Raw genomic sequence first — 23,262 nt, 5'->3', positions numbered from 1 at the left:
ATGTAGATCAAGAAAGTCAGGAGGATCAAAAGTGCTTATCTGCATACATGTTCTACGTCAGTGGTTCTCTGACTTATTGAGACCAGTGCTCAGTAAATTCTTCCAAAAAAAAGTTTATACACCCACTATAAAAGTATGGGAATAAAAGATATGAGTTTATATGCTAGAAGGCTGAGAATAGGCTGGGTGTCACTGTGGGGAAATAAGGGTTCTGGAGGAAGTTAGGGGATAGTGCAGCAGACTTTGTGACGTTGTAGGGGATACAAATTCTGTAGGGAGCTGGGGGTAACTGTAGGGGACTGTAGGGCCCCAAGAGGGATGGCGGACACTCTTGGAGATTAGGTGAAGTATTGAGAGGGGAGCAAGAGAGCCAAATGGGGAAATGAAAATTGGGGCTCTGGAGTTAGTTAGGGAACGCTGCAGCAGATTTTGTGGCCTCAAAGGCATGAGGTTTCTGGAGGGAGCTGTGGATATCTGTGGGGACACTGCAGGACCCTGGGGGGGGGGGGGGGGTTGGAAATGGGGTAACCATGAGGTAGGGGGGCAGGTGGCTTTGCAGCAAGCTACGGAGCACTTCAGGGTGTTGGGTGGCATTGTGGGTGGTTGGGGAGTCATTGTAAGGAAATGGGTGTTCTAAAGTGATTTAGGGGGTTGAGGTTTCTGGGGGTAATTGTGGGGGACTATAAAGCCCTGAGGGTGTGGGTTGGTTGGTGGAAACTGTTGGAGATTGGGGGAACTACGGGGGGCTCTGCAGAAAGCTAAGGGGAACTGCAGGTTGCTGGGTGGCATTGTGGGTGGTTGGGGAGCAGTGGGGCTCAGAGGGATCTAAGGAGGTCAGGGGTACTGTGGAAGGTTAAGGGTCACTGCAAACCACTATGGAAGGTTAGGGGGCACTATGGGAGCTGGGAGGGACTGTGGGATGTTAGGTAATCCATAACTGCCCGGAGGGTCGGAAGGAGGGAGGCCCAACAGGGGATTGAGAAACACTGTTCTAGGTTAGTGACTCAAAAATTTCAAAGCAGAGGATCAGCATGACTGCCATCCAACCAGCATTTGCAGAAGATCTCAATGACAGTCTTTGTGTTTTACTTGTAACATGTTTCTATGAAGAATTTTAATTGGTTGCAATAACTTGCTGCACTTTGTGCCACATTGTTAGTCCAATATCCCCAAAGCTGCAAAATGGAAAGTTTTATTAAAATTTGAGTTTTGCACTAACATCTAATATATTCAGATAGCGAGACACACCCTCATATTGTTCTAATTATGAATTATTTAATATGATTTGCCAAGGTTACATTTTTTGATAGATTCTTCTTCTCTGACTGGTGTAAAAATATTTGACACTGCAGCCAGTGAAGTCAATCCCGTTCTTCTGATGGTTCTGTTATACAAATATATTTCAAAGCTTGGAGACAGCAGGTGGGGAAGGAGCGTGTTATGGTTTGAGACAAATACTTATTGAAAGGAAATTGTGATACAATGAATCACTGCAGATATGTAGAAGTTCACATAAGCCTGGTCCCCCCTTCCTTTCCTCCCGCGGATGCCAACGGAGTTAGTGGGCACTGTGTCAGACCATGCTGGATCTAAACAAATGAATCAGCCACATTCTTCCAGCAAGAATCTTCCACAAGGATGTGTCACCAGCTCTGCTGACAGGTGGGAATGATTAGCGTGAAGCCGCAGGTCGTGGGTTCATGAAACGGTCTTTATACCGGCACCTTACTGTGTAACCCTTCATACAAAAGGGTTCGGTCTGCCCCACCATAACTGGACCCTGACTAATATCCCTCCATAATGTAAGGTTCAGGAACTCATCTGCACAATCAGGCCTGTATTAAGATACAGACACGGTGAGAGCAACCCTATCATTTAATGCCCAACTCTGGGGCAGACGTACCTTTTACCTTCTGACAGAGAGGGGGGGAAATAAACCCCACCACCACACCCTGCAAAATCCAGGATCTGATTCCCCCACTATACAATACAAGATTATACCCAACTTCACCCCCCACCCTCTGTACATTACACAATTTAACACCGCCATCTAGCCACCCACACTGTGCAATAAGGAAAATAGTGTAACTCAACTCCACCCCTACCCATCCAAACTGTACAATACTGGATCCAACAACACCTGCTACCCACTCACACTGTACAATAAGGAGTATAACCCAAATACACCCCTATCCACCCAGGATGTACAATATAAGATCTAATACCACCAACTCCCCGCCCATACTATACAATACACGACATGATCCAACTTTAACCCCACCCACACTGTACAATATGGGATCAAACACGACCACCTACTCACCCACACTATACAATATGGGACCTAAGCCAACATCAACCCCACCCACACTGTACAATATGGGATCAAACACGACCACCTACCCGCTCACACTATACAATATGGGACCTAAGCCAACATCAACCCCGCCCACACTATACAATATGGGACATAATCCAACATCAGCCCCACCCACACTATACAATATAGGATCTAACGTCATCACAGCCTACCCATCCATACTGTACAATAAGGAGTATAACCCAAATTCACCCCTATCCATCCAAGATATACAATATAAGATCCAATACCACCAACTCCCCACCCATACTATACAATACACGACATGCTTCAACTTCAACCCCACCCACACTGTACAACATGGAATCAAAAACGACCACCTACCCGCCCACACTAAACAATATGGGACCTAAGCCAACATCAACCCCACCCACACTATACAATATAGGATCTAACATCACTGCCTACCCATCCACACTGTACAATAAGGGATATAACCCAAACCCCCCCCTATCCATCCAAGATGTACAATATAAGATCTAAAAACATCAACTCCCCACCAATGCTATACAATATACAGCATGATCTAACTTCAACCCCACCAACACTACAATATGGGATCAAACATGACCACCTACCCACTCACACTGTACAATAAGGGATATAACCTTACTTTACCCCCTTCCATCCAAGATGTAGAATATAGTATCTAACGCCATCAACTCCCCTCCCACACTATGCAATACAGGACACAATCCATCTTCACCCCCACCTACACACACTGTACAATATAGGATTAAACACAAGGACCTTCCCACACACACTATACAATATGAGACATGATCCAACATCACCCCCACTCACCCACACTGTACAATACAGGATATAACCCAACTTCACCCCCACCAACCCACACTGTACAAATAGGATCTATTTTCACCACTTACCCACCCACCTTGTACAATAAGGGACATGACCCAACTTCATCCCTACCTACCCACACTGTACAACATATGATCTAATGTCACAAACTATCAACCTTTGCTATACAATATAGGATCTAGTGCAACCACCTACCCATCCTTACTGTACAATAAGGGATATAACCATAGGCATGCGCACATGGTGTGCAAGGTGTGCCCAGGCACACCCTAATCACCCTGTGCAGCACAGATTCACCCTACTGCCTTGGCTTCCCCCCTTCCCCCTGCAGTGCTGCTGGCTTCCCTCCTCTCCCGCCGGTTGTTGCTGCGGGGATGTTTTAGGATGAATGTGGGAAGAGGCCATTAAGTATGTAGTTTACGGTCCCTTCCCTTTCTGAATCAACATCGTGAGCGATCAGTATGGTGTGTTTGAGCTTTGGGGTGCACACCCTAATGCCAAAAGCTGCACACACCTATGGATATAACCCAACTTCATCCCCATCCACCCACACTGTAAAAGAAAGATATATCTCCAACACTTACCCACACACTCTTTACAATAAGGGACATGACTCAACTTTATCCCTACCTACCCACATTATACAATATATGATCTTATGCCGCAACCTACATAGCTACACTATACAATATAGGATCTAATGTCACCACCTACCCACACACACTGTACAATAATAAGGGATATAACCCAACTTCACCCCCATCCACTCACCATCCACTCTATTCAGGTAGGACCTATCTTCAACACTTACCCACCACTCTGTACAATAAGAGACATGACTCAACTTCATCCCTACCTACTCACACTGTACAATATATGATCGAATTTCGCAACCTACATATCTACTTATCTACACTATACAATATAGGATCTATAGTCACCACCTACCCCCAAACACTGGTGGAATATAACCCAACTTCACTCTTTTTCACCCACGCTGTGCAAGTAGGATCTCATGCCACCACCTGCCCACCCACACTATACAATACAGGAAATGACCCAACTTTACCCAATCCCCACCAAGTCTGTAATATACAGAATCTAACACCCTTGCCTAAACAGTTTGTGGTCTAATGCCCCCCAGCTAACCATTGTACTGGTTCTGACAGTATAACATGCATACTGAACAACACACAACTTCCCCCATAAACAACGTATACAATATAGGAATTTCCCCATGAAAACTGTACATTACAGAATCTGCCCCATACACACAAGACTAAAACAAGATATAGCCACAACTACCCCAGCCCCCCCATGCTCACACACTGTACTATACATAATCTGATTTCCACCCACTCACACTGGCCCAGATTCAGGTAGATCCGCGCAATATTTGCGTGGGCAAAGGGCAACGATTTTTGCTCTGCGCCCACGCAAATATTTTGATATGCCCGCGATTCACGGAGCAGTAGCTCCGTAAATTGCGCGGGCGCTATGCTAAATAGCCCGGCGTAAGGGCGCCTAATGTAAATGATCCCGCCGGGGACGGGGAATCATTTAAATTAGGCGCGCTCCCGCGCCGAGCGAACAGCGCATGCTCCGTTGGGAAACTTTCCCGACGTGCATTGCGGCAAATGACGTCGCAAGGACGTCATTTGCTTCTAAGTGAACGTGAATGGCGTCCAGCGCCATTCACGAATCACTTACGTAAACGACGTGAAATTTAAATTTCACGAGCGGGAAGGGCGGCTATACTTTAGCATTGGCTGCCCCTGCTATAGCAGGAGCAACCTTGCGCTAAAGTCGCCGTACGGAAACTCCGTACCTTGCGTGCGCAGGGCCCGCGCAACTTTTGTGAATCGGTGGTAGTATGCAATTTGCATACTATACGCCGATCACAATGGCCGCGCCCCCTAGCGGACAACGCAAGTATGCAGCCTGAGATATGAAGGCATAAGGAGGCTTATGTCTGTCATATCCTAGGCTGCAGTCTGCGTAGCGATGTTCCTGAATCAGGGGCATTCGCTACGCGGGAGCAAAACAGCTATTGCGCCGCGCAACCTATGGTTGCGCGGGCGCAATAGCTTCTTGAATCTGGGCCATTGTCTATCCAGGATTTGATCCTTATTGGACATTCTATAAAATAACAGATCTCAGCCACTCGGTCTGTTTTGTCTCCCATTATGTGAATTATCTACCACTGTAACTTTTATACAGTATGATCCATTGTCTAACCTTCCATTAGCCTATATAGTATACCTTTAATTGTTGCAGTCCTGGATGTGGTCACACCTTTTCCATTATGAGCTTCACAGGAAAATTGGGATGTTTTATTCATACCTAGAGAGAAGAGAATGGGTATTTTAAAATACTGCAAGGTACCGGTATTCACTATCACAAACTTCCAACTAACAAGCCCTGTACAAACGCTTGGTTTTCTCTGCGGTAAAAAGTCAGCCGAGAAAACCGAGAGGAATGCCGAGAACCGGGCAGGAAAACTGCCATGGAGCTTTGGCCGGGAATCCCGGCCATGTGTATGCTCCATCGGCATTGTCTCGCAGTCTTTCCCATAGGTAAGTAGTAGATCTGGTGAAAAAAAAAAACGCCGGGAATACCGACGGGAAAATAGAGAGCAGGTTCTCTATTTTCCCGACGGGATTCCCAGTAGATATGTGCATTCCCGTTCGTACGAATGTTATTTTCGTACGAAAATTTTCATTTTCGTACCCGCAGAATAATGTGTACATACGAAAAAATTTAAGCACCAAAATACGAAAACGACGGGATTACGAATGAACGATGTATGACAAATACTATAATAAATAATAAAATATGACAAAACGAAAACGGCAAAAGAACGAATATGACATCTATAACAAAAGACTTGCATTCTTTATTTTGTTTGAATCCTTGTTCTGTTCGTATTTTGATTTTCAGTCGTATGTTCATTGTTCATATGACCTCTAACAAAAGATTTTCATTCTGTATTTTGTTTGAATCCTTTTTCTGTTTGTATGTTCATATGACATCTTATAACAAAAGATTTGTATTCTGTATTCTGAATTCCTTTTTTCTGTTCGTAATTTGTTTTCAAAATACAGAATGCAAATCTTTTGTTATAAGATGTCATTTTCGTTTTTTTGAATGGGCAGTGAGTGTAGTTAGTTAGTGAAGCAGCTTCTCTTTTGTGCTGAGTACAGTAGTACAGTAAAGCCAAATAAACTTTTCTGTGGATTTTCGTCTAAAGGGAGAGATCAGTTGGCCAGACTTTTGAACCTGGAACCCAAAAATGGTTTTCTGATGGAGTTTAAAAACGAACGAACGTTCGGTAAAACGATCATTTTTATGTTTGTTGTGGTAAAAAAGTCTGACCAAGTGTATGGGGCTTAACAATAGTTAATATGGATGAGCCGCGTGTTGAAAGTGCCGCGAATCCCGCAATATATTTACGAAAGTACAAAATGACGAAAAATCACGAAAATGATTGTCTAACAAGTAACGAACATGAATTAAACAGAATAACGAACCATCCCGCATGTACGAAAATAAAACGGTAACCAAAATACGAAACGATCGGAATACGAAAAAATTGCGTCGTACGAAAAACGAACGGGAACGAACAGGAAAACGGGCGTCTTACGAAAAACGAACGGGAACGAACCTACGGAACGATACGAAACAGAACAAAAAAAAACGAAAAAAAATTCTGTGCACATGTCTAATTCCCAGCTGTTTTCCTGATGGGAAAACTGCGAGGAAGCATACACACGTCCGGTTTTCCCTGCCAAAAGCTCTCCTGGCAGTTTTCCTGCCGGGAAAAACAGTCGTGTGTATGAGGCTTCAGTTTCACGAATGGAAAGTCCCCATTTTGGACTCAAATCCCTTTGTTTTTTCAACCTCCAAAGATGCCCATCTTACAGGCCTTTCGTACTGAGAACTCACAGGACTGCACAGGTATGAAAGCATTTCCGGAATATACACCCATACTCATCTCATCAATCTCATTTAAACCCAAGAATAAACATGTAGAATATTGCAGTTTATCAGTCCTTGGATGTGGTTGCTGCATTCATTTTCCTTATACACTTATAAACAAAAGAAACAAAGCACCAATTAATCTGTTCAAAAGTCCATATAACCTTTAATCTTGAGAATGGTGTCACAACCAATAGAAAAAAGTATCCAATGCATTTTGGGGGCCAAAATATTCCCCTTTTTTGGGGCTAAAGCACAAATTACATAATCCATACATTATCCCTGAAGGGGGATTTTTTGTTGGCTCCTGAAAGGTGTTGGCTACTGTTTTTTTTATCGGTTGTGACACTATTCTCAAGAATAAAGATTATGTGAACTTTGAATTGTCTATTTGGCATGTTGTTTCTTCTGTTCGCATTACAGTTTATAAGATTTCTGGCAGAATCAACAGGTATTTTTTTTGCACATAAAAAGCATATATAAAATAACTCTTTTCTTGATATATTTTTTTACCAAACCCGAGAGACATGATCATGTGCAGAAAATGGATACAATGGCGACAAGCACTGAGATCCCAAATCACATCCATATCATTTACTAGGAGCACTGGGGCCTCAGAGCCAGTTACATCACCTCTGTATGTTTCTTTATGTGGGAGGATGGCACAATTGGCACCTTTCCTTGCCCTGCTCTCTGAATGAGTATTAGTTTTGGCTTGTGATGAAAATATAAGGTCTACTCGGGAAGGAATATAGTTTCCAAATCTTTCACTAGGAGGGCAAGTCTAACTGTTCCATTCAATATGATCTAATAGCTGAAACATTCAAAGACAAACTACTAGTACGTCACCGGCTATATCAGCCTCCACAGCAAGGAATGGGGAGGACCAGGCGTGCAAAACCTGAACCAAACACATAAGAAAACCTTAAAGGAATCCTGTGCTGAGAAGATGTAGGATTCAATAACTGGCTTCCCTATAAAAAGATAGTTGTCTGGCTGTGATTATTATCCAATGGCTTCAATAGCTGGCCGCGTTATTAAACTGTCAGTTGTCTATCATTCTAATGCAATGGTTTCAAAAGCTGACCTTCTTATAAATATGCTAGTTGCCCAGTTGTGGGTCATATCCATTGGCTTCAAATAGCTGACTTCCTTATGAAACTTCTAGTTGCCTGGCTGTGATTTTTCTCCAATGGCTTCAATCTCAGCCCCCTTATGAAGCTGCTAGTTGCTTGGCTGTCATACTTATCTAATGGATTTATTGCTATCTGAGTGACTGACCTAGAAAGTATACAGAGCAGGAGTTCTTCTTTGGTTGCATGCTTGGTCTAGGTCAGAGACTTATAAAGTAAGACTCGGGGTTAGAGAAACAAACCTATATGGAGGGCCGACATGACAGGGTTAAAAGGGGGGTTTGGACCGGTAGGAGATTTTAGGTAGGTTTTAAAGTGAACAGTAAGGGGACACTTGCCAGATTGGTGGAAGGGAGGAAATGAGAGGGGTCAACCAGTAGGAGGATCCTAGTGAGGTCTTCACTCAGGAGAGAGATTACGTCGGGACAACTTTCCACCCTCCCTTCCCCTTTTGTGGTTAAGTTCTTGGGTATATATATTTGGGCTAGTTCCCTTGGTGGCCTGTTATTGCGGCTGTTGGAGTACAAGGTACTTGTATGTGCTTGATGAATGTACATTATTAGATACCCGTCTTGAGTACGGCTCCCTGTAGTTTGTTTGGGTTGTATCTGCTAGTAGTGGTGTTGTTTCCGAGTCAGTGTTTTGTGGCTGGAGGACTAAGTTTGGTTACTTTTGGTTACTTTTGGTGAGGGCTTTTTTTCTCAGAGAATAGGTGCAGGAACTCCACCCTTCCGAATTACCCTTGGTCTCCACCCCCTACCCATCTCTTAACACCACCACACCTTGGTTCCACCCCCTACCCATCTCTTAGCACCACCACACCTTGGTTCCACCCCCTACCCACCTTCCAGTACAGCACCTTTTAGAGAATACAGAACCAAGTATTTTGTGCTACTCAGTAATTTCTATGGATTTTGGTAATGAAAACAATAAAGCTAGTAAAACAGATACCTTGCAAACTCCACCCCAGCAACAATGGACCCCCACACAACAAAAGACTTTCCAGCGACAATGGACTCCCCACAACACTATACCACCCCAGAAACAATAGACCCCTAGCAGAAATAACAGATTTATTGGCACCCGGCATCAATAGACTCTCTAGCAACAATAGACCTCTTCCTCAACAGTAGATCCCACCTAGCAATAATTGACCCTCCAGCAAGATAAGACCCTCCCCACCAGCAACAGTAGATTTACCAAGCAAAAATGGACCCCCACCCCAAAACAGATCCCCACCAGTGACAAAAGGTACCCCAGCAGCCAGCATCAATAAACCCTCCAGCACCCTTTTCCAGTACATACATTCAGTGCTGGAGGTGCCGGAACTGCGTTCCCCCACATTCCCGCTGAAAAAAAGCCCTGCTTTTGGTTACTTTTGGTTACAGATACTTGAAGTAGTGGTACCTATAAGGACCTTGGTGCTCTGAATTTTCAGACTGTACTGACTGTTGTTTGTATGTTTTGTATATGTGATTTATACCATTTGGTTTAATAAAAGGCTGCTTTCACCCTTAAACTCCTGTTTTGATATCTTATGTGTTGCTTGGGTGAGGTAAAGGAGGAGTATTGGTCAAGCCGCTGCACAAGGTCTTCTTTTCTGAGAAGTTTTAGCTGTGACATTTTTCATTTTTTCCTTTTAATTCAATTTCTTTCCACCTTTACGTAACTGTTTTGTTCTTCTGGCTCCTCACAATTTTGAAATGTAATTGTTGCTATGGTGATTCTCAAACTAATAAACTAACTGAATGCTCCTAACTGCACAGCACAGCTCCTAGCATCTTCGGGAGAGAATGCAGAGCATGCACAGAATATGTAGTTTGCTTTTTTATTAGCATTAGATCTAAACAAGTTGGGAAATCTTCAGTTAGGGCCTAATCCACAAAAACCCGGCGCAACGTATTTTTTCCTATTTAAGTTACACCGCCGCAAAATTTCTACCTAAGTGCCCGATCCACAAAGCACTTACCTAGAAATTTTGAGCGGTGTAACTTAAATCCGTCCGGCACAAGGCGTTCCTAATTTAATGGGGCGAGTCCCATTTAAATTAGGCGCGCTCCCACGCCGGACGTACTGCGCTCCCACTCCCGACGTGCTTTGCGCGGTTTTACATTGCGCTGGGTTTTGAGAATCGCGACGGGCGTAAAAAAAAAATAACGAGTTGCGGCGGGAAAACATTTTTTTTTAAAAAAAAATTACAGCGACGCGGGGTAGAAGGGTCTACTTTTACAAGATGTAAACAGTTTAGGCCTTGTAAAAGTAGCCCTAATTTTGCGACAGCAAACTAATACTTACGGAGAAAAAACGAAGCGTAAAAGCTTTCTGGATCTCGGTAAGTGCTAATTTGCATACCCGAAGCGGCATTTCGACGAGAAATGCCCCCAGCGGCGGCTGCGGTACTGCATCCTAAGATCTGACAGTGTAAGTCCCTTACACATGCCGGATCTTCTGCCTATCTATGTGAAACTGATTCTGTCGATCAGTTCCATAGATAGAAACAGGGATACGACGGCGTATCAGTAGATACGCCGGCGTATCCCTTTTGAGGATCAGGCCCTTAGTTCCTCTGACCATCAAGGGTGCTTGGTATGGCAACGTGGTATGGCCCAGTAGTCACCTAGTTATGTTCCCTGTATACCAAGATGGGGATCAACAAATCCTTTGTTTTCTATTAATTCTTCATTGCTCAATTCTCTTTCTGCTATTAACCGTTGAGGCGTAAAGGAATCACAAGCATGACTGTTTGTCTTGTGTAAATATACTTTAACATAACTTTAATCTATGATTGCTTAGGCTTAAAGTGTAACAAATAATGAATATCAATGCCAAGTCTTTATTAAAAATAAATCACCCTTCTCTTCTAATTTATTTTATTCTTTTATATGGCAGTGGCACTTTTCTACAGGACTTTACAGACAATAAAAAAACAATTACATCCATCCCTGCCTCAGTTTGGATAGAAGAAAATTAAACACAACCTGATCTGGCTTTAAAAAATTCTATGGCAGCAACAGTGCCATGGTGTAAGTACCGTTTGGTGCCCCCTAGATCCCAGTTTGAGTGTTGAAATAAATCCTCAATCTTTTGTGGAACTCCTTAGACCCATGAACTTTGTTAAACTTGGGGCCCCCAACTTCTACCCAAGTCAATATTATACCCCATCCCATCATTAAGCTGGTAAATGGCAGAAAATTAGTGAGCAGTAGATTCTCAGAATTTGATGGGGGAGAAAGGATGTGGTACCAGAAAGTGTGGTGCTCCATCTTGAGTTAAGCAGTAGGGATGAGCTTGGGTTCATTCTGAACCAGAGAGTTATTGATCATTGCTGGACCAATGGGCGGCAAGTGGAATGTTCTCTATTCCGCAGCTGCCGCAGGGGTAGGGATGCCTGTGACATCATTGACATAATATAACCATGTAGGCAAGGCCTAGGTGGTGTACAAGACTTATGGAAGAACCAGGAGACAGGTTGGCTTGGCACTGTTTTTAATGATTAGAGATGAACAAATTAAATAGTTAGCCACAAGGGCACAACAGTCAATTATAGTCTTGGCACCACAGAAGCTGTGAGTAACACGGTTTCCTTGCCTGCAGAATACTGGTAAGAAGGTAGACTGTACTTCTGAATGATAAAAGTCAGAAGAGTGCTTCATTGAAGGGTGGTGTTAGTGTTAACTGTTGCTAGATTCAAATGATGTTGGCCCCCTATGTGTATAGGGCTCCTACATCAATATGGCCTCCCAGATCTTGTGGGACTTCAGCATCCACCCGGATCACTATCCACCTCAAGATGGCTGTCCAGAGCCCAATATAGGGGACATTTCCTCCTAATTGGATTCCTACCAACATGAAGAGACAGCGTGATCCCACCTTTAGGTTGGAGGATATACTTCAGCCTGCATCTGCCTACAGCCATGTGCAAGCATTGTCGCCTCTTTGTGTTTTTCATCTGCAGAGTGAGGAATCCTCTGCTGCACCTCACTGGCCCAACAATGACAGCTTCTGGGTTTGGTCAAACTTGGATTTGGACTGAACAGAAACCCGAATCCAAGCTCATCACTGTTGGGCAGAAGTGAGTGAGTGAGTGAGTGAAAAACTTGTAAAGCGCAGCACATGCGAACTGAATCGCCTCTGGGCGCTGTTTCCATTCCATGGGGAAGGAACCCCACTTGACCTCAGAAGAGATGGGTTTTAATCTTTCTCCTGAAGGCCAAGTGGTCCGACTCCAGTCGGATGGTAGTTGGTAGCGCATTCCACAGCCAAGGTCCTTGGACTGCAAATCTTCGATCTCCTTTGGACTTGTATCTGGCTTTGGGTATTTGGAGTAGGTTTTGATTTGTGGATCGCAGAATGCGATTTGGGTTATGGGCTTTTATTTTTTTGCATAGGTATTGGGGGGCGTTTCCGTGAATACACTTATGCGTTAGGCAGAGTGCCTTGAAAGTGATTCTGTCTTTTACTGGCAGCCAATGAAGGGATCTCAGCGAAGGTGAGATTGATTCCCATGTTTTTTTGCCAGTCACTAATCGAGCGGCCGTGTTTTGAACGACTTGCAGACGAGTGATTTGGTATTTGGGGAGTCCTAGATAGAGGGCATTTGCGTAGTCTAGTCTGGAATTGATGATTGTTCCCACCACTACTGCAATGTCCTCTTTCGGGATAAAAGGGGTGAGTCGGCGTAGTAGGCGCAGCAGATGGTGCGATCCGCTGACTACAGACCCTATTTGTAGGGAAGTCAGGGTCAAGTATCCTCAAACCTGTGTCTACAATACAAGGAGTTCCACAGGCATACAAGGCTGATTGGAAGACTAACACATGTTGCAGACACAATGAGGGAACCGTCATTACCTTAGCAATAGTATGGTTTCAGTCAGGTTCCACTTTACTTGACATTACAATTTGGCTTTTCGGAGGAAAGCCATGCAAACAGGTACTTGGTAGTACTTTATACCAGTGGTCATCAACCCTGTCCTCAGGGCCCACTAACAGGCCAGGTTTTCAAGATAACTGAAATACATCACAGGTGATATCATTTGCTGCTCAGTGATTGCAGTATTCTAGTCTGCATCTCCCCAACATAATACATAAAACCTGGCCTGTTAGTGGGCCCTGAGTACAGGGTTGATGACTACTGCTTTATACCATTTCTATGTGCTGTGGAAGGCTAGCTATGTAGTCAGACAGAACTGCCCCTTATCCCTATGGCCATCCAACAATGCAGCTAGCAAGGAGAAGGCCGCATTGATAGCTAGCGCTTATCTCTGGTTCCAAGCACATGCCCAAGGCAAGGCAAGAGGAATGAAGAGGAACTAGAGATTGACACATCCACCTTCCTTCTGCATTCCCCTTGGCCATTGTCTTGAGCAAGTCCTTGGAGCTGAAAATAAGCGCCCGCTATCAATGCAGCCATCTCCTTGGTAGCTGCGTTGTCGAATGGCCATGGAAGAAGGGGAGGGGGGTGGTGTTCTGCCTCATCACATAGCTAGCTTTCCACAATGCATAGAAAGATGGGACTTTGTCCCATGGGGAATGGAACACTGTAATACAAAAATAATGTAGACTTCCTCTTTAAAAAAATACACTTATGCCCTGTACACACGATCGGAATTTCAGGTGGGATAAAATCCGATGGAATTTTCCATCGGAATTTCGTTTAAGCTGTCTTGCATATACACTATCAGACCAAATTCCGACCGCCCGAAACACGGTGACGTAAAACACTACGACGAGCCGAGAAAAATTCAATGCTTCCGAGCATGCGTCGACTTGATTCTGATTTCCACACAGACGATCGGAAAATAAAACATGTTCTATTTCTAAACTCTGACGGAAAAAAGTAAATAAGTCTGTCGCTATAGCGTTGCTGTGGTGGTATGTGAACATTGTCTGTACTTTGTATTGTTACATTATTATTGCCATGTGGAATATTTTGGGTTAATGAGAGCGTTTTTACGCTTTTCATAATAAACAGCAATTGTCTGCGTGTATTTTTAGCTGGGAGGAAATGCTTTTAATAATAACTGTGCCCAGAGAGCGTGAGATTGAGAAAGGGAAAATACCACAGAGAGAGGAATGCGGATCAGACAATGACTGAAGATGAATGCAGGGAGCGTAGAGTGATGGAGAGAAGGGATACAGAACGGGAAGAGGCAGAAGGAAGACACACAGCAGGCCTCACTCACACCCTTCCTATCACCTTTACTGGACTTAGGACTCCTAACATACAACCCCCCCCACCCGCCAATCAGCTGGGTACCAGATTCTCTACATTCTGCCAGATGTGTTGCAGAGAAACTGGAACATCTGGAATTGATCAGACCTTGGTTTACCCCCCCCTCCCTTCCCTAGGCAGAGCAATGGATGGCGACAACAACACAGCTGCCTTGTGGTCAGATCAGTTACGTCACACAGGGAGGAGAACTCCCAGCACCCCTCTACTATATAATATTGAAATATTGAAATATTGCGCTAACCAAAAAAATGTAAACTAAAGCAGCCACACTACAATATGACAAACATTGAGCAGTGATGTGAGGAAAAAATGTAGCGCTGTGATACCATAGAGACAATGGCCCGGATTCAAAGAGAATTGCGCTTTTTTTGCGGAGGTGCAGGGCAACGATTTTGCCCTGCGCCCCCCCGCAAATTTGCTCCGCTGCTCTCGATTCACGGAGCAGTAGCTCCGTAAATTGCGAGGGCGCGCCGGCAAAATTGCCCGGCGCTAGAGCACGCAATTTAAATGATCCCGTAGGGGGCGGGAATCATTTAAGTTAGGCGCGCTCCCGCGCCGAGCGTAGAGCGCATGCTCCGTCGGGAAACTTTGCCGACGTGCATTGCGGCAAATGACGTCGCAAGGACGTCATTTGCTTCAGAGTGAACGTGAATGGCGTCCAGCGCCATTCACGAATCACTTACGCAAACGACGTAACATTCAAATATCGCGACGCGGGAACGACTATTAGAAGGGGCAGCCTTACGCTAAACACGCCGTACGGAAACGACGTAACTTGCGTACGCAGGGCTCGCGCAACATTGTGAATCGGTGTTAGTATGCAATTTGCATACTATACACTGAGCACAATGGGAGCGCCCCCTAGCGGCCATCGCAAGAATGCAGCCTAAAATATGCGTGGCATAAGAGCCTTATGCCACGCAGATTTTAGGCTGCAGTCGGCGTTACGATGTTCCTGAATCAGGAGCATTCGTAACGCCGGAGCAAGTAAGCAATTGCGCTGTGTAACCTATGGTTACACAGGCGCAATTGCTACTTGAATCTGGGCCATTGATTTCTCTTGGAGAATACTAAATCAATAGTCACTGTACTAAAACAGTGATAAAGTGCCAAAAACAAACAAATAATGGTGCAAAAAGTGAATGAGCTGGTGTTAAAAGACACAACCAAAAATAATATAAAACTAGAAAGTCCATCCAAAACTAGAGAGATGAAATAGATGGTAGAATGACCACGTGGATCCTCAGAGACAAAATATCACTTTCTAAATGAAGATAAAATTGCGCTTACCAGAAAGCGTGGATCTGCCTGTAAGTGCATCATGCCCCAGTTGAAGTCCCTTTAGGACGAAACGCGTAGGACTTGTTTTTTTTACCATTTCTCATATTGCCCCTTTTATATTTTGTGATCACTTTTAATGTATAGGCTGGTTTTATTCAAATAAAACCTATATTTTTTGACCTGCACCATTGGGGCTGCGTTTTCCTTCTCTTCCCCACATGCTGTTTGGAGTTTTCCATTCCACTCCATCTTACCCCTCAAGGGGTTCACCACTACCTTCCCTTATCTACTCTTGAGAGCGGACATCTTGGGATAATCAGGACATCTATCCGGGATACGTGCATCCATGGCCCTCCACTGAAGATCCTTTCTACCTTCGATCCAGTCTCAGGAAGCCGAGCAGAGTATGCCCCGTGATTGTTCATGCCTTATTGATCTGCTGTCGCTGACAGGCAGATCCACGCTTTCTGGTAAGCGCAATTTTATCTTCATTTAGAAAGTGATATTTTGTCTCTGAGGATCCACGTGGTCATTCTATCATCTATTTCATCTCACTAGTTTTGGATGGACTTTCTAATTTTATATTATTTTTGGTTGTATCTTTTAACACCAGCTCATTCACTTTTTTCACCATTATTTGTTTGTTTTTGGCACTTTATCACTGTTTTAGTACAGTGACTATTGATTTAGTATTCTCCAAGAGAAATCATTGGGCCAGATTCACATAGAAGAGCGGCGGCGTAACGTATCGTAGATACGTTACACCGCCGCAATTTTTCATCGCAAGTGCCTGATTCACCAAGCACTTGCGATGAAAATCTACGCCGGCGGCCTCCGGCGCAAGGCGGGCCAATTTAAATGGGCGTGTGCCATTTAAATTAGGCGCGCTCCCGCGCCGGACCTACCGCGCATGCTCCGTTTCAGAACTCCCGTCGTGCATTGCGCGCCGTGACGTCATTTTTTCGAACGGCGACGCGCGTAGCGTAATTCCGATTTTTTAATTTTGACGCGGGAACGACGGCCATACTTTAGACAGCAATACGCTTGCTGACTAAAGTTAGGGCACCTAAAACGACGACTAACTTTGCGACGGGGAAACTAGACTAGCGGCGACGTAGCGAACGCGAAAATCCGTCGTGAATCGCCGTAACTTCTAATTTGCATAGCTGACGCTGGTTTACGACGCAAACTCCCCCCAGCGGCGGCCGCGGTATTGCATCCTAAGATCCAACAGTGTAAAACAATTACACCTGTCGGATCTTCTGGCTATCTATGCGTAACTGATTCTATGAATCAGTCGCATAGATAGAAACAGAGATACGACGGCGTATCAGCAGATACGCCGTCGTATCTCCACTGTGAATCTGGCCCAGTGTCTCTATGGTATCACAGCGCTACATTTTTTCCTCATATGATATTGTTGGCCTGTCTACCATTTAAAGGGCTGAACAATTTTTGCCGGTCAGAAAATAAATTTAGCATAGATCTAAATGTAGAGTAAATGTTTGAGGACAGCTACGTGACTTTGTTGGACATCCCATTTCAAAATCATCAGCACTAGTATGGAGTTGGCCCACCTTTGCAGGTATACCAGCCTCCATTTTTCTGTGAAGGCTTTTCATTCGATTTTTCAGGGTGTCTGTCGTCATTTGTGCCCATTCAGCAAAAAGAACACTTGTGAGGCCGGGCATTGGTGTTGGATAAGAAGACCTGGCCTGCATTCAGCATTACAATTCATCCCAAAGGTGTTCAGTAGCATTGAGGTCAGGGATATGTGCCGGACACCTGAGTTTCTCCACACTTAAAGGGGTTGTAAAGGTTTTTTTTTTTTCTAAATAGGCTCCTTTAATTACTTAAGCCCTGGACCATTTGTCAGCTTAAAGCGGGGGTTCCGCGGAAATATATATATTTTTTTCAGATGCTTCTGGCGCTCTTGCCTTAGATAATAGGGTACTCGAATGTCCTAATATTATAGCCGCCAGCATTCTGATTCAGCCGCAAAAGATGATTTATAAAAATATAGGATGGAGGCTTCCATCTTGCTTGTGGGCACTCTGAAGCCCACGAGCAAATCCTTCCGGGATGCGGTGAATGCTGATGTCCCAGCATTCACTGCTCTATCCCGTGCATTTTCAGTGTTGGCGGCGAGCGGCGCCGTCAACACTACACAGTTGCCATCACAACGGCCGGCGTCCTGTAAAGGACACGCCCCGTTGTGACGACATACACAACATCTTTTCTATCAGCGATAGCTCAGAACGTGCACTGAGCAGCTGATGAAAAGGTAAGTGTGTGTATCCCAGGAATCAATGCGGTGATCGCAGCCGAAGGGACACGCCCAGTCCCGCGGGAGCCAAACCAGGAAGTGCCTGGTTCAAAGGAGAGAACAAAGGTATGGAATCGATTTTAATTTTTTTGAACAGCGAATACATTTCAATACATACACTTGTGTTTAATGCTAACTTTCAAATTAGGGTGAACCTCCGCTTTAAAGGGTTTGTAAAGGTAAAAAATGTTTTCCCTAAATAGCTTCCTTTACCTTTCAGTCCTCCTTCACTTACCTCATCCTTCCATTTTGCTTTTAAATTTCCTTATTTCTTCTGAGAAATCCTCACTTTCTGTTCTTCTGTCTGTAACTCCACACAGTAATGTGAGGCTTTCTCCCTGGTGTGGAGAAAGCCTTTTAAAGGGGGGGGGGGGGCGAGCAGGAGTGTCAGGACACTCTCTGCTTTGCAGATAGAGAAAGGAGCTGTGTGTTAGTGAGCGTCCTGACCCTCCTGCTCGCCCCCTCAAGAGGCTTTCTCCACACCAGGGAGAAAGCCTTACATTACTGTGTTGAGTTACAGACAGAAGAACAGGAAGTGAGGATTTATCTGAAGAAAAAAGGACATTTAAAAGCAAAATGGAAGGATGGGGTAAGTGAAGGAGGACTGCAGGTAAAGGAAGCTATTCAGGGAATTTTTTTTTTTACAACCCCTTTAAAGGCCGGAGGTCTTTTTGCGATTCGGCACTGCGTCGCTTTAACTGACAAAATAGATGCCCCTTTTTTCCCACAAATAGAGATTTCTATTGGTGGTATTTCATCATCTCTGCGGTTTTAATTTCTTGCGCTATAAACAAAAATAGAGCGACAATTTTGAAATAAATGCAATATTTTTAACTTTTTTCTATAATCCCCCAAAAATATCCCTCAGTTTAGGCCGATACGTATTCTTCTAAATATTTTTGGTAAAAAAAATCGCAATAAGCATTTATTGATTGCTTTGCGCAAAAGTTATAGCGTCTACAAAATAGGGAATTGTTTTTTAGCATTTTTATTAATAATTTTTGTTTTACTAGTAATGGCGGCGATCAGCAATTTTTATCATGACTGCGACATTATGGCGGACACATCGGACGCTTTTAACACATTTTTGGGACCACTGTCATTTTTACAGCGATCAGTGCTATAAAAATGCACTGATTACTGTGAAAATGACAATGAACATACTCTTTCCATTTTCGGATGATGGATTGAACAGTGCTCTGTGAGATGTTCAAAGCTTGGGATATTTTTTTTTTATAATCTAACCCTGCTTTTAACTTCTCCACAACTTTATCCCTCCCTAGTGTGTTCCTTGACCTTCATGAAGCTGTTTGTTCTCTAAAAAAACTTGGAGGGCTTCACAGAACAGCTGTAATTATACTGAGATTAAATTGCACACAGGTGGACTCTATTTACTAGCAGTGCATACTAGCTCATTATGCCTTTGTCTTGCAGTTTGTTTTTATTATTTCTTTAACCACTTGACAACTGGGCACTTAAACCCACTTAATAACCAGACCAATTTTCAGCTTTCGGTGCTCTCACATTTTGAATGACAATAACTCAGTCATACAACACTGTAACCAAATGAAATTTTTGTCCTTTTTTTCCCACAAATAGAGCTTTCTTTTGGTGGTATTTGATCACCTCTGCGGTTTTTATTTTTTTCGCTATAAATGAAAAAAGAACGAAAATTTTGTAAAAAAATGAATTTTTCTTCATTTCTATTATAAGATTTTGCAAAAAATGAATTTTTCTTCATAAATTTGGCCTAAAATGTATACTGCTACATATCTTTGGTAAAAATAAAAATAAAAATTTGGTTATTATTTAGTCTGGGTGAAAGTTATAGGGTCTACAAGCTATGGTACCAATTACTGAAAATTGATCAATTTGATCACATCTGATGTACTGACGGCCTATCTCATTTCTTGAGACCCTAACATGCCAGAAAAGTACAAATACCCCCTAAATGACCCCTTTTTGGAAAGAAGACATTCCAAGGTATTTAGAAAGAGGCATGGTGAGTTTTTTGAAGTTGTCATTTTTTCCCACAATTCTTTGCAAAATCAAGGTTTTTTTTTTTTTTTTTTTTTTTTTTTCCCACAAAAGTTTCATATTAGCAGGTTATTTCTCACACACAGCATATGCATACCACAAATTACACCCCAAAATACATTCTGCTATTCCTCCCGAGTATGGCGATACCACATGTGTGAGACTTTTATACAGCGTGGTCACATACAGAGGCCCGACATGCAGGGAGCACCATCAGGCGTTCTGGAACACCCAGACCAATTCTGACATTTCTCTCCTACATGGAAAAATCATCATTTATTTGCTAGAAAATTACATAGAACCCCAAAACATTATATATGCTTTTTTAGCAAAGACCCTAGAGAATACAATGGCGGTCGTTGCAACTTTTTATCGCGCATGGTATTTGCACAGCAATTTTTCGAACGCATTTTTTTGGGAAATAAAACAGTTTTGTGCTTTTTAAAAAAAAAAACATTAAAGTTAGCCCAATGTTTTTGCATAATATGAAAGACGAAGTTACGCCGAGTAAATAGATACCCAACATGTCACCCTTCAATATTGCACACGCTTGTGGAATGGCGCCAAACTTCGCTACTTAAAAATCCCCATAGGTGACGTTTTAAATGTTTTTACTGGTTACATGTTTTTAGTTACAGAGGAGGTCTGGGGCCAAAATGATTGCTCTCGCTCTAACGTTCGCAGCGATACCCCACATGTGTGGTTTGAACACCGTTTTCATATGTGGGCGGGACTTACGTACACATTCGCTTCTGTATACGAGCACGCGGGAACAGGGGCGCTTTAAATATTTTTTTTTATTTTTATTGTTCATTTTACTTAATTTATTTTAGTTTGACACGTTTTTCCCCAAAAATAAATGTTTTGATCACTTTTATTCCAATTACAAGGAATGGAAACATCCCTTGTAATAGGAATATAGCATGACAGGTCCTCTTTACAGTGAGATATGGGGTCAATAAGACCCCACATCTCACCTCTAGGCTGGGAAGCCTGAAAAAAAACTAGAAAAAAAACGATCCTGGCTTCGATCGCAGCGGTGAGTCAGAAGAAGCACCGGAGGGCGAAGGGAGTGGGGACGTCCCTTTTTGCCTCCCGTAAGAACGATCAAGAGGCGGAACAGCCGCCATGATTGTTCTTATGGTGTAGAGAATCGCCGGCTGAAAAAAATGATATCTGAATGATGCCTGTAGCTGCAGGCATCATTTAGATATCCCTGCACAAAGTCAAGGACCTCATATGACGTGGGCGGGAAGTGGTTAAAACAAATTTTTTTCCCCAGAGTATTTTCTGGGTATTGCAAAGTATTGGCCGGGGTATTGCAAAGTATTGGTGCGGGGGTATTGCAGAGTATGGTGCGGGGGTATTGCAGAGTATTGGTGCGGGGGTATTGCAGAGTATTGGTGCGGGGGTATTGCATTGTATTGGTGCGGGGGTATTGCAGAGTATTGGTGCGGGGGTATTGCAGAGTATTGGTGCGGGGGTATTGCAGAGTATTGTGTGGGGGGTATTGCAGAGTATTGTGTGGGGGGTATTGCAGAGTATTGGTGCGGGGGTATTGCAGAGTATGGTGCGGGGGTATTGCAGAGTATTGTGTGGGGGGTATTGCAGAGTATTGGTGCGGGGGTATTGCAGAGTATTGTGTGGGGGGTATTGCAGAGTATTGTGTGGGGGGTATTGCAGAGTATTGTGTGGGGGGTATTGCAGAGTATGGTGCGGGGGTATTGCAGAGTATTGTGTGGGGGGTATTGCAGAGTATTGTGCGGGGGGTATTGCAGAGTATTGTGCGTGGGGTATTGCAGAGTATTGTGCGTGGGTATTGCAGAGTATTGCGCGGGGGTATTGCAGAGTATTGTGCGGGGGTACTGCAGAGTATTGCGCAAGGGGTACTGCAGAGTACTGGCAGGGGGTACTGCAGAGTACTGGCAGGGGGTACTGCAGAGTATTGCGCGGGGGTATTGCAGAGTATTGCGCGGAGGTATTGCAGAGTATTGCGCGGGGGTATTGCAGAGTATTGCGCGGGGGTATTGCAGAGTATTGCGCGGGGGTATTGCAGAGTATTGCGCGGGGGTATTGCAGAGTATTGCGCGGGTGTTTTGCAGAGTATTGCGCGGGTGTTTTGCAGAGTATTGCGCGGGTGTTTTGCAGAGTATTGCGCGGGTGTTTTGCAGAGTATTGCGCGGGTGTTTTGCAGAGTATTGCGCGGGTGTTTTGCAGAGTATTGCGCGGGTGTTTTGCAGAGTAATTGCGCAGGGAAGGCAGAGCATTGCAGAGTATTGCGCAGGGAAGGCAGAGTATTGCAGGGGTTAATGCAGAGTATTGCACAGGGAAGGCAGAGTATTGCAGGGGTTAATGCAGAGTATTGCACAGGGAAGGCAGAGTATTGCAGGGGTTAATGCAGAGTATTGCACAGGGAAGGCAGAGTATTGCAGGGGGTTAATGCAGAGTATTGCACAGGGAAGGCAGAGTATTGCAGGGGTTAATGCAGGGATGGCTGAGCAGGGATGGATGGATCTGTGACTGCAATAGTCACAGATCCATCCCACACTGCTGCTGCCATCCGCGCTCTCCTCTCACACTGTACCGATCGGTACAGCGAGAGGAGGGAGGAACCGGCGTCATCAAATGACGCCGGTTTGTTTACCTGTGATCGCGCCGTCATTGGACGGCGCGATCACATGGTAAAAGACCGCCGTTGCCGGTCAATTACCGTGATCTGTGTAGCGCCGGGTCTCATAGACCCGGCGCGCACAGAATTTTCTGTGTGCGCGCCCGAGGCGGCGCGCATTACTGCTTCTGGTGGGCGCCGTTTCAGAACGGCGACCCCCAGTTAAGCAACCACCTTGCCGCCGTTTGTAGACGGCGGCTGGTGGTTAAGTGGTTAAAAGTGGTTGTACACCTCAGACATGAAATATGAACAAAGAACATTCCTCTATAGTGTGTACTTGTTTTAATAAGACCACTAAGGCCTCGTACACACGACCGGTCCATCCGATGAGAATGGTCCGACGCACCGTTTTCATCGGTTCACCACTGAAGAAGACTGATGGTCTGATGTGCCAACACACCATCA

At 44.2% G+C, this 23,262-nt stretch overlaps 1 protein-coding gene across 2 annotated transcripts in view; it reads right to left on the bottom strand.

Moving 5' to 3' along the window:
- Nucleotides 1–23,262, bottom strand: part of AXL (AXL receptor tyrosine kinase) — a 130,485-nt gene that overhangs the window by 58,336 nt on the left and 48,887 nt on the right. Inside the window, exon 5 of one of the 2 annotated variants that reach the window (XM_040323246.1) lies at nucleotides 5,465–5,545. In XM_040323246.1, coding sequence (XP_040179180.1) covers nucleotides 5,465–5,545 — 81 coding nt within the window. Of the gene's footprint in view, nucleotides 1–5,464; nucleotides 5,567–23,262 lie in introns of those variants that run through there. The other variant, XM_040323245.1, reaches the window with a different exon arrangement.

This window comes from Rana temporaria, chromosome 9 (assembly GCF_905171775.1).
Source record: "Rana temporaria chromosome 9, aRanTem1.1, whole genome shotgun sequence".
Lineage (NCBI taxonomy): Eukaryota > Metazoa > Chordata > Amphibia > Anura > Ranidae > Rana > Rana temporaria.
Note: the sequence above shows the minus strand (reverse complement) of the source record. Positions and strands in the feature narration are given on the sequence as shown.